The following is a 13070-nucleotide window of genomic DNA, read 5'->3' on the forward strand; positions in this document are numbered from 1 at the left end:
TTCACTGGATATTCATCAACTTGTGGCTTCTGCCATCAAGAGAGATTCAGAGATGACCAAAATGATCACTATTAATATTAATCATGCTGTAGCAACTTTTTCCTCCAATGTATAAAATGCACATACTGTATCTTGTAGGACTGTAACACATACATTATCTGCCACATACATTGGTCCTGCCATGAGGGCAGGGAGCTGGACTTGATGACCTCTCAAGGTCCCTTCCAGTCCTAGCATTCTATGATTCTAAATATCTACAACTACATATTTGTGGTGCACACGATAATATGTATGTACATTAACTGAAAACAAATCCATTACTGCTGGTAAAACTACTCAGATGAGCACATTGAGGAAATCCTGGCTTCTGAAGGGATTGCATTTGGAGAGGGTGCAGGGGGGTTCATCGCTTTTGGTCTGTTAAGGAATTTCTCTTTACCTACCCTCTACCTTGCTAGTCTTTTACAAATAGGAAAGAATTCCGGAAAGGAAGGTTTCATTGCTGAGTGTCTTTTGTTCCCAATGCATAAATAGTACTAATTATTTTAGGTTATTTTGGTTAGCAGTCCAGAGTTCCCAACCTCAGTTACCTCCTTCAGGGCTGTACAAGCCGTGCTAATTTAACTCCTTGAAAACACTTGTCTTCTCACCTAACAAAGCAAGTGAAAATGGATACTGTATGTCAGGGCAGTTTCATTCTTTGTCATCCTGTCCTTTAAAAAAGACTAGAACATGGAATTAATGAAATGCAGTTTTGAGAGTCAGAGAGATAGGAGAGCTATCCATGTCCAATGGAAAGCCCTGTTCAGGTTACCCAAGTTAAGACTCATGGTTTTTTAATTTTGTTTTCATCCTGAAGTGTTGAACATAAGAAAGTTTGTTGGGTTTGGTATTCATGCAGCCTGCATTAATACTAGAGTTAATATTTTTCTGTCTAGTTCAAGAGAGTCAGTTTACACATTCATGTAAGTAATTTTAATACAAAATCTCTTCATATTTATAGGGAGGAAATTGTAAAACTAAATAAAGAATCAAAACATACAGTGACTTACTCTGGAAGAGTGAAGACCATCTGCCTGCAAAAAAATACTGCCCTCTGGATAGGAACAGGGGGAGGACACATCCTGCTGCTTGATCTGTCAACACGTCGTCCTATACGAATAATACATGATTTTTGTGACTCTGTTCGAGTCATGCTGACAGCCCAGCTAGGTAAATATTCAAAGGAAACAAACATTCCTTATACCATGAAGTACAGAATTATTGACAATTCCTGTTTGACATGACATTCCATGAATTAAATTAGTCTTCTTTGTTTTTCATTCACTTTACTCTACTTGCATGTTTAATCTAATTTGATCTAAACTCTTGCATGAGTAAGCACCAGAGAAGGTGCCACTGGTGTTGAGATGTGACAGTGCAATGGCTCCCACACTCTTTATAGAAAAGCCCCACGTTTCTCCAGACCCCCATTTGTGCTGTGCCCCAGCATATTTCTCATAATCTTTCTGGCCATTTTCTTTTCCATCTTCCTGTTTTCTCTCTTTAATTCCCCAACCCCCTTTTTTCTTCTCTCTTTATCTCTTTCTTTTATTGCTTTCTAATCTTTGTGCTAAATACAGCAGTGTGGTCATAGCAGCACAGGCTAGCCAAAAGCATACATGCCCAGGGCAGGTGGACAGGATTGTATGTGGATGGCTAGCCCATGTCTCTACCCAGGCTGCTGTGGCCACACAGCTGTTTTACACTCTCTTGCATGTCTGCCCGCCCTGCCAGCAGCTGGGTACACATACTTAGTCTGTTCTGTGCTGTGGGTTTATTAAAGGTGGGAACTCTGTGCAAGCCAAGGGGATAGACACTCTTACAGGTGTCAGTCATCCATAGTGAGCAGAGCTAGCCCAGCATGAGGAGGGCATACGGTGTGTTTTCACAGAGGGGTTGATTGTGCTCTAGCAAGCACACTCTGTGAGACCCAAGAGGAATTTTGGCTGATTGAGACAAAATACATCCTGAAACTCCCAGCATGGCCCCTTAAACCTTCCAGACTCTCCATTTTGGTAGTAAACTACAATCTAACCTTACGTATACTTCATAAGACACACTCATAAAACATGAATGTATTTTCATTTTCAATGCATTTTTTTCTTTACCCGTGGGCCTGGATGGGTATAAATGAAGGTAATGACTTACAATATTTTGGTAATTTGTTTTTGATCATTGGTGAATCATATTAAATGGGAGCAACAGACACTACATTATTTTATGCATCTTTGCCAATCTTTAATTCTGATTTTTCTAATGGAAAAATATATGTGATTATGTTAATGTACTGAAATCTGCTTTCTCCCTTCCTTCAATGTTGCATGTAATCTACTTCTGTTCTTAAATGAAGTGAAATCCAACTGCTAGTTTTAATTAACCATAACATTTTATTTTGTAAAAGGAAGCCTCAAGAATGTCATGCTGGTTTTGGGGTACTGTTGTAAATGTAATGAAGACAACAGACATCAGAAAGGTATCTGATAACTTGTTTTACTAATCCATATTACTTACAATGTTAAAAAAAAATTCTGCACTTTTTTTAAGGTATCCGGTTAGAATCAAATTCCTATAATCTGATATATTATCACTGGAGTATTTTTGCTGCCTGTGTGTTTCTAGACTTCTGCCAAATTGAACCTGTCAAGTGTGACACTAATATATTAATATAAAATTAAATGTGACATTAGAGATTAGTTGATTTGGATAAAAGAAGAACCAGATAAATCTTGGCTCTAAACTTTAACTGAACCAGCACCCCTTTGAGGTCCCCTGGTTATAACTGTAATAAAATCATTTGCCTTTTTATTGTCTGTAACAGGATCCAAAATTATATCTACAGTAATCAGAATTGAGACTAGGGAACCTTATCTCAAAAGCATTTTTCATACCAAGTAGTTCTTTCATCCCCTTACTCCACTGAAACCAATGAGACTGCTTCATGGGAAAAGGACTCCCTCCAGGTGTGAGGCTTGCAGGACTGGCCTTACACCCAGTGTGGGCTGAGCCATGATAAATTTAAGGTTCAGATCGATTTTAATTCTGTTTTCTGATTTAAGTCTGATTCTCCTTTATACTCACGCTTTTTAACATTTCCAGGTCTGTTATTTCTAACTGTAATTGAAAACAAAGCTGCAAAATCATATCTGTAATGCAGTAATTGTATCTGTTTTTTTAATTATTTTTACAGAAGTGCAGTCGTGTGTGTTTGTGTGGGACATTAAGCTGCCCCATGAAGTACAAAACCTGAAAAAGCATACAGAAGTGAGACAGGAATTAGCAGAAAAAATGAGAAGCTTTTCTTTGGATTAAGGAACCTTAGGCAAGTGGAGTCCCCTAGTTTCCCAGTTTTCCTTTGTTTTAAAATTTCACTCTGTGTATTACATGATGTTTTTTTTTAAGAAACAAAAGGAAATGTTATCTGGAGTGTGTGACTGTCATCCACCAACATCATGAAATGGCAGAAGAAATAAGGAATGTTTTTATTTATTTTGAAGGGATGAAAACTATTTACTTAGCCTCTTAAAAGTCTTAATAGAATTGTGTACTTATGGTCAAAATTTGCTTCCAGCAACACTGGTATAAATCCAAAGTATCTTCACTATCATGTTTCCACTATTGTTATACCAGTATAAATCCAGATTTAGATTCTGCTCCTAGTTACATCCATGTATATGCACACTAAATTCATTAAGCTGACACTGTAAGTGAGACCAGAATTTAGTCTTCTCTTTGTATAATGCTATCTACATATATGAACTTCTTGAATAGTTAATGTTCTCAGTTAAACTCATATTTAATCCTTTTGATCTCATGAAGGAAAACAGTGTCCCTTATGTGATGGATAGTACAGCTAGTTTTAAAAGAACAGGCTGAATAGGTCAGGTTTTTTTTCCTGCCTATTCAGAAATAGTAGTATTTAGAAATTTGGCTGTTTTCAGTCTGTTCATAGAAAGCTGTGCAATGTAACAGCAAAGACAAAGTCAGAATGAAAGTGTTGATGAAAATAGTGCCTTTTTCATTATGAGTGTATGCCTGGCACTTGGCAATGCAATCACATTCACAGACACACATATCATTTCAAAAAGCATTCACACATGTAATTCTGCAACTCACTCTGCATGATCAAAAGAGAAGCTGGGGGAAATTCTTGTTCTAAAAGTTGCTGTAAATAGTATATAAAATGTGGTATAATATGGTGCTTCTTGGGTAGCCATCTAGTATGAGAGACATTTCCCATGTATTCATGCAATAGAATTGTCCAGTTTGCTTATCTTGGTCTAAAAAATGAATGAAAACTCTAGAATTCATATTTACCATGTGTGCAATTTTACCATCAAGCTTTGTTCTGAGGACCTTATATTGATATTTTTGTAGTGTGTAGTGGAGTCTGCAGGCATCTGAGAATGGACTGCTTCTTGCCTTGTGTTGCCCCACTGTGAGGCAACTCACGCTCACACACCTGTCTCTATTCTGGACATGCGCTTTTGATGGTCTATATCCATTAACCCAGCATTTCCCAAAGTGTGGTATGTGTACCACTAGTGGTGCTCAAAAGGATTTCAAGGGATAGGTAGCTGAAAATAAACTACTAAAAATCAGGAGATAAGCGCTGGACTGGCACTGGAAGAGGGCTGTGCTGATAAGTCCAAAGTCCCAAAAGGAGTACATGAATATTTTAAGTTTGGGAAACACTGCATTAACCCCATCTTCTTCCGGCCGTGTTCACTCCATGTGTTACTCCTGTCCTTCATACCACAGACAGGTGTCTTTCTCTATCCCTGAGATCAGCAGCATCTTCACTAGAGGAAGCCTACAATTCCAGGAAGCAAAAAACCCAAATTAACTCTGAATATTTTCCTCTGTGGAGCAGAGGAAGGTGTTGCCACCAAACAAGTTTCCCTCCCTCTCCTCCTTTCCAGTTAATAATTCCTAAACTAAGACAACAGAGTGCATAGAAACTTCAGAATGAATCAGTATTTGGCTATTTGAATTCTTTTCATGTGTGCACTGTTTTTAATATGTTTGTATTATGTGCTATGAATAATGCTATTTATATGGGATTTTTATAACTCAAATCTATTATTTTTATCAAAGAAATAAACTTAAATAGTTGATGTTGTCTCGCTTTCTGAACTCCATTTATAACTCATGTTACAGTATAAGCCTTTTATCTATTTATTGGAACGCTGTTTTGTGGATGTACATTTTCATGGACAATTTCCCAGTAACATGCTTTACTTCTCACAGAATTTATATGGAGCTGAGGTTGTGTGTAGGAATCTTATCAAATTTGCAGTCATGAAAATTGAGTCATGCACTGTGAAATGTGTTCCTATTGTGTAACTGTTACTCTATAGTATAGGATAAAATGTATGCAGAAGTACACAGTGTTTCTCAAACTGGCAGTCTTGACCCAAAAGGGAATCACAAATCTATTGTTGGGAGGAGGTTGCAGTATCGCCACCCTTACTTCTCCACTCCTGAGGGCAGCGGTGCTGCCTTCACATTTGGGTACCTGGCCAGTGGCCACTGCTCTTCAGCCAGCCAGTTCTGAGGGCAGCACAAGAGCGGAGCTGTTCCATGTATTTGATAGGACGGTTCAGAGTGACTGCCCCAGACCCCGTGCTGTGTGGCGGCTCCATGCACTAGGGCAGCCCGGAGGGTTAGCAGCAGGCCTGACGTCTCACTCATGATTAGTGGCAGGAAGCAGATTGACCCAGCCTGCTCCACTTCACTTGCAACCTGCGTTGGTCGGGGGGAGAGAGCTTGGGGAGTGGGATGGACTGGAGGCAGGGACGGACAGAGCAGAAGGAGTTGGGGCATGGACTGGTGCGGGGACAGTCCTTCCTCAGCACCTAGAGCTGGAGTAAATAACCTCAAGGTCCCTTCCAGCTCTACATTTCTACAATGCTGTGCTTCTGCAATTTTATCATCATATAGATAATAATATAAAGGCATTTTTCTTTGTCAAGTCTGACTGGCAAGATGAGATGCTTAAAGTTTAAATCGTAAAAATATATACAACTCATCTTTTTAGCAGGAACTGAAGACTTCAGCCTATGTTGACTCCTGAACTTCATTTAAGCTTTTCTAAGTATTAGCTTCAGTCTAATTCAGCTTAGAACTCATAGTTTTCAAGAGATACTTACAAGACATCAGGCAAGAAAAAGCAGCAGAGTGATCAAAATCCTTGTAAAAACACTTTATGGAAGAACAAATTAGCATACTGGTATTGCTATGATGTGACTGTTTCCTGCATGCCTGTGTTCTGCTGAATGGTCCTTATATGTTACCCGTTTCATGACCTGTTGCTCCTGTGCAGGACCACATTCCGTCAGAACAAGTGATTTTGAAAAGCAGACAAGAGGAGAGTGGGAAGATTTGAAAATGTGCAATCTCATTATAACTCGTAAGAGAGAAAGAAGTATCACTTTGCAGACAAAAATAGCAGTCTCTGGGAAATGTAAATGGCATGCCCAGGATCACACAAAAGGTGTTATGGCAGAGCTGGAACAGGAACCAAATATCCTGATTTTCATGCCTGTGTTTCAATCACAAGACTGTCCTTCCCTTTCCAGTAGTTCAGGTTCTGCTGTCTGAATCACTGCACCTTCAGAAGTCAGACATTTCCTCATTCTACTTTAAAAGCTCTAGCACTGTAAGAGATGTTTCCCATATACAGTGGCAACTAGTGAGGGACTTTCTGGGGGGTAGAGGCCACTGGCCATGTGCTCCATCCCTGCCCCCACTTTGCCCATGCCCCACCCCTCCTTTGCCTCCAGAAGCGCCACACCACTTCCAATGAGAGATGTACCAAAATGGTGGGGAGGAGTTAGGGTGACCATCCATCCCATATTGGGCATTGTGAACAGAATAAGGTTGCCCTTCCCAGAAACCTTCTGGGAAGGTTTGACTAGTACCTTGATGAGAGCTTTGTGGAGATATGCAGGGAGAATTCCTGCTCCATCTCCAGACAAATTAACAAGGTATTGTTCTGGGGAGTGCTGCTGTGTCGGTGGAAATAGCCACTGTATCCCAATTGCTCAGAGCAGGTCAAAGATTAAACTCACTCACACTTAACCACTGTAGTGTGAGAACAAATGTGACCTCACCAGCTGTGCTGTCGCTGGGATCAGGGTATGGCAACAACAGGTCCTGGAAAAGGATTTTCACCAACGTCAGAAAAAGGTCCTGACTGTTGGTGAGATCAGCACCTCCCCTTGCCTGCTGAATATTCTCCTACAATGTCCTCCTTGTTGCCCAAAGCTGTGTGAAGAGTGGCTGGGGAGGCATCCGCAGACAGGTTGGGGACAATGGCCCTAGAATTGCAGGCAACTGCTCATAGAAGTCACATGTCTGAGGCTTTGCCCCAGACCAAACAGTTGTCTTCTTTTCTTTCCGGTAGGCTTGCCTGAGTTCCTTTATTTTCACACAGCACTGCTGGGCGTCCCTGCTGTATCCTTTTTCCACCATTCCCTCTGCACTTTCAGCATAGATAGCAATGTTTCTTCTGCTGCTTCAGTGTTCTGCCTGCACAGATGCTTCTTCCTACACAGCGATCCCAACGTCACATTTAAAAGTCCTTAAGGCCAACTGAAAGGGCTTGGGCAGGTATAGACATATTTATTAGAAAACCAACCCAATGCGGCTAACTACAACCTCACCTCATCATGTAGCGTAGCCTCCATGTTGTACCCAACACAGCCTTCCTATGCCACCTTCTAGCCTCTGTGTTAATAAGTTCTTTAGTCCTTCCCAGTCCCTTCTAAGCTGCTATTTAGGCACAGGGAGGTCCATGCCACGAGAATTCATTGGCATTTAAGTGATCAGAGTGTGGGATAAGCTATTGGTTCTCCACCGAAAGGTTTTGCTACAGCCTCCAATGGTAATCCAGTCCAGTATGTAACTCACCTTAGCGGGAGAGAACTTTTCTAAATAGCTAATCTAAAATCATCTTTACTCTCAGTTATGCCAATTCTTTTTCCTACCACCACTGGACATAATTGAGCACTGTATTTTTCATAACAGCGGTTAAAGTTTTTAAACTGTAATTGGGTCTCCCCTTGTTCTTCTTTTCTCAAGAGTAATTATACCTAGTTTTTAACCTTTCCAGGTGTAGTGGGGAAATGGTTCCTGACTTGTGAGTTCTAGCAGTCATACACATAACATTTATAACTTGTAGAATTGAGGACTGCATTATTTTACTTTAATTGAAGTGCTGACATTAGATTGAGGATCTTTTCTGATTTTGACTTCTAATAGTCGCAACAGTGGGTCATATGCCTACTGCCAGTCAGTGTTTGTTAAAGATGATCTACGTACAAGGATCAATGCTTATGAGGTTATTGCAGATGATCGAACATTTCCCATAGCGGGGATAAAAGGAACAGAAAAACCCCAGCACCACTAGCAAAATGGAGCTTAAGACAAGCTAATGGCTCTTCACTGTCGTCCCCCAGAAACCTGATTGAATTTTCTACTTGAAATTTAAGCTCCTGTCCTCAGTATTAACTTACATGAATTTTGCACTGTTAGAAGTGTCTGATAAGGGTGCAATATTTGTTTTCTACCTAATATTTGTCCTCCTATGGATTTTTTCCATGGGAAGCCATGAGATAAGCCACTGTTTTGTTTGTAGATGAAAAATGTCTCGAGAACCTAGTGCTGTGGAAGCTACCTCCCAGCCAAATTAGCCTGATCTGTCAGTTATTTCTCCCAGTAAATTATTGAGCTCTAATCCTACTGTAGTCTTTTCAGCTTTCACATTGTTCTAGCATTAAAATGATAAACCACTAAAGGCCTGATTCAAAACCTGTTGCAGTCAGTGGCAGTCTCTCACTGACTTCCATTGGTGCCAGTCCTAAGACAGCAGCTGGGGAAGGTAACTATATGCACTATCAATTTTCTTACGCTATTGCAAGCATTTTCGGAGGAGTGCCCCCATTAAATCTAAGCTGTATGGTGCAATTTTGTGGCATGTTGCTATACTGTCTAAGCTTGCGGGGATAAACAACTATTCTCGCCTGCAAAATGTCTCGTTAAAGCCTATTGCTTCATTTTTAAACATTCAAACATCAGGTTGATTTTTTTAAAAGCCAAAAATGAAGGCAACACAAAAAAACCTTTTGTTTTGTTCATGAATGGACAAAGAAACTAAATAATTGTCCTAACGGTTTGATTTTTGTACGTGGTTCCTTTCTTACCATTTGTGATCATTCTTGCACTTGATTTTTCATAGGCACTAGGATGCATAATACATCCAGGGCAGCTTGGACTTATTTATAGGTGTCATTACAACCACACTACAAACTGTCCTCTTCTTGGGTCACTCATTGGAAATGGCCCATTCTGGCACACAGAATGTAGACCAGCCTGATGCAGATGTTTCTACCCATACTAGGTGTAGCAAGTGAGAAATATTTTAATTAACGCTGTTCTCTGAGTACAGACTGGTATTGCTGCTCAAGGGGTCAGCTGCTCCTACTTATATTGGCCCTTATGTAAAACACGCCATTTCATTTTGCTGTATTCAATAAGGTTATCTGAAATTTTAATTCCTGGAACATCTGACCTTTACTTTGCTGTGTAGTGGCACTTATAGCAAACCTCCAGGATGACAATGATAGATAATCCAAAAGGTGCTGTGGCTCATTCAAGAACAATGCAGAAGCCAATTTTCTGTCCAGCCAGGAAAGCATTTTTGGGGTGGGTGGGTGTGAGCAAGACAGACAGCCGCAAACACCTGAGCCTGATGAGAAACACTGAGCACTACTATAACACTAATGCTACACTATTATGTACTTGACACCACCACTGCTAACCACTGTCTTGCAAGATGAAAAGGGGCCATAATAGTGTAGTAATATATGGCCACCAATGTAAATGAAAAATATATATTTTAATTTAATTTGGGCTGTAGCTATTTCCCAGGTTAATGTGTTTCGAATTAATAAAAGGGCGACAAGCCGGACAAACTGCTCTTTTTTAAAACTCTTCCTTTCAGCGAGCACATGGACTTTCACCGTAATTACTGTGGAACAAGAGTGTCGCCTACTGGCCAATAAGACAACTGCCAGGTGCCTGGTCCCTGTGACTGAAACTGTGGCCTTGCCCTCTTCTGTTAATGGCTGTACTCAGAATTATGCTGGAGCCACGCCCCCACTGGTCCACAGTGATGGTGGTTTTTAACTGGCACATTTGGGGGTGGGGGCGGGGGTGGGTTTTTTCGCTTTTGGTAAGGCCACATTAGCTGCATAATGAAGGCACCTCACCACGCTTTCATAAGAGCTGTAAAACACCAGCATCATCAAACAGTCACGGGCATTACTGCTGTCCCCCCAGAACTAGGCTATCTGCAGGCCAGCACTGCAGGTGAAGCCCCTCATTCAGGAACCACTGCTCGTAGGCGCGTATTGGCATCTAAGTGCTGAGCTAAGTGGGTCTCTTGTGTATGTGTGCACACGCACGCATACACACACACACACAAACCAGAAGTGGGTCTGTCCCACGAAAGCTCACCTAATAAACCATTTTGCTAGTCTTTAAAGTGCTACTTGACTGCTTTTTGTTTTGATAGTGTCTAGATGAGCACAGCTTCCTCTTTGTTACAAACCAGGACAGTGTACTTACTTTAACTTTTTCATTCAAGGGTACAGCTAGTTAAGGAGATGGCCTTCACCTTCCTGCTCAAGTTGTGGCATGGCATTTTAACCAGGGGAACCCCCAAGCCAGCCAAAGGGGATCGTAGGGCTAAACTCCTTGTGCAGGGTTTTGAAACTGTAAAAGTCATTTCCATGCAGTGCTTTGACTACTAAGTCTTTGCGCCCACAAAGCTGCCTGCAGGGGCAGATCCCTGCTTCCACAGAGCCTTCCCCTCCCTGTCACCACCCCCCCCACCCCCAACTACACCAAGTTTACAGAACACAATCATTCCCACTGACTGCAGTGGGGCCTCCACATGGGCGCAGGGCAGTAATCTCACATGGGTCACTTTGCAACCTTGGCATTTATGGGCTAAATTCAGGTTTCCTTAGCATGGGAGATTGGGGGCGGGGGAGGAGGTTCCAACCACTTAACAGGCCCACCTAGCAGACAGCAGTAACTTGATTGCGGTTGTTGCACCATGCCAAGCCAGTCACATATTAGGGAATGCAGAACATTAAAGACAATTTTGTGTTTTTGAGGCAAGTTCATCAGGCAACCTGTGTCGCTGAGTGAAGGTTTTCTTCATCTAACTTGACAGGTGTAGGTGACGGGTGACTGTGGGGGAGGGGTGCAGGGAGGGTCACCCACCGGGACAGGGCAGGGGGATATGGGGCACCCCCATTTAGCAATTAAACTTTTGGCAGGGACACAGGGCTACAAGCCTGTGTTGACTGGCAAAAATAAATGTGTGTGTGCAGCGCACGCGCACACACACACACACACACACACACACACACACACAGAGCGAGCGAGTGAGAGCTCAGGGTGTATCTACCTAGCAAAGTTATTCAAGAATAGCTAAGTCCAGATCTGGTATTTCAGAATAAACTACGCCAGAATAATGTGTCTTCCTCACAGTGAAGTCATCAGTCCGAAATAGTGTGTCCACACAAAATAGAGCCCATTTCAAAACACAGCTATTGGGTGCACTATGGCTTATTTCAAAATAGGCTCTATTCCCTGTCGCTTTGAATAGGTGCGATTCCTCATACAATGCAATTTATCTATTTTGAAATAAGAGATTGGCTAGTCTGAAATTATTTATTTCAAAATAGCAGTTGCATTGTGTGGCCACTAGCAAAGTTATTTCAAAATAGCAGCCATTATTTCAAAATAACTTTGCAGCGTAGACAGACCCTCAGAGACCTTGCAATGATAACACCAGGGCTTTCGCAGCCGATCAGATTTACATCTGCTGTTCTTTTACATCGGCCTGACATTTGCTGATATGGCTGGAGACTCGATGCCTCTTGTACACATGCAAGGCAGATGGCATAACAGCACTGGTTCAGCATGGGCCCAAGCAGAAACTGGTGCAGCAAAGTGCAGACTATAGATAATTAATGGATTCAGATCTTCCTAATGGCTGCTCCTTAAAAAAGGGTGCCTCAAGAGTCTATTAACCTAACCTAATAACCAGGTAGCTGTGCCTTGCCAACCATCACAGCTTTCCAATGAGCTATTCAGGAGAGCAGATGGGGGCTGGGCTGCTGGCCAGAATACTTGGGTTCCAGTCTTCCTGCTGCTGCTGCTTGCTTACTGGGGACATGTAAATTTTAGCCCCACACCCCTTGTGCACTAGTGCCAGCTGACCCAGGTCAGTCACAGGGCTTATGACAGTGCAGACAGCCATTGTGTGATGCTGGGACAGGTCACAGCTGCACTGCAGTGTAAGCCCAGCATTCATAGCACCCAAGTGAGCAGACCAGGAGTAGGTGAACCACAAACTCGAGCATCAACACGCACTTGAAATCCCACCTGCTCTGCATTATGTGGGCCTGAGGCCAACTGCGCCTCTCCCAGACTTCCTGCTGCCCTCCCAAACATGACCAGACTAGCCCCTTGTTCAGTGGGGTGGAGGTGGGAGATATGCCCCACTCCACAACTCATACCCACCCTGCCTCCAACCTGGGACCCCCTGCACTCTACCCATCCCCTCCCATTCCCACATTACCTGGGGGTGGGGAAATGCCCTGTCTGGGTCAGCTCCATTCCCGCACTGTCAGGAGCCCCTAATACTCTCCCCAAGGCAGTCTGAGGTTAGGCAGCCCAGGCAGCCAGCATGGTGAGGGGCTGCCTGGGTTGGAAACATGCAGCAGCCGGACAAGGCTCCAGCCCCGCCCCCTGCTCTTCAGGTTCCAGCTTCTGGCCCCTTGTTCCCATCCTCCAGTGTCTGGAGAGGAGCATGAGAGCTGTTCTGCCCCTGCGAGGTGGCACCTCTGCCCTTGGGCATGATGCAGTGTGGGTAAATTTCACTGTCAAACTGGACTGCCCAGAGGACTAAACTCAGTCCACATGCTACGTGTGCGAGAGCCCTGGAGCAT

General features: G+C 42.6%; 1 protein-coding gene across 2 annotated transcripts in view; it reads left to right on the forward strand.

Moving 5' to 3' along the window:
- The window catches only part of LRRK2 (leucine rich repeat kinase 2), a 120247-nt gene extending 115095 nt beyond the window's left edge, over positions 1 to 5152 (forward strand). For both annotated transcript variants that reach the window (XM_075016297.1, XM_075016306.1), the window contains 3 exons: positions 1004 to 1212; positions 2444 to 2515; positions 3230 to 5152. In XM_075016297.1, coding sequence (XP_074872398.1) covers positions 1004 to 1212; positions 2444 to 2515; positions 3230 to 3351 — 403 coding nt within the window. In that variant the 3' untranslated portion in view covers positions 3352 to 5152. The remainder of the gene's footprint in view (positions 1 to 1003; positions 1213 to 2443; positions 2516 to 3229) is intronic.
- The last annotated feature ends 7918 nt before the right edge of the window (positions 5153 to 13070 follow it).

This window comes from Carettochelys insculpta, chromosome 1 (genome assembly GCF_033958435.1).
Source record: "Carettochelys insculpta isolate YL-2023 chromosome 1, ASM3395843v1, whole genome shotgun sequence".
Lineage (NCBI taxonomy): Eukaryota > Metazoa > Chordata > Testudines > Carettochelyidae > Carettochelys > Carettochelys insculpta.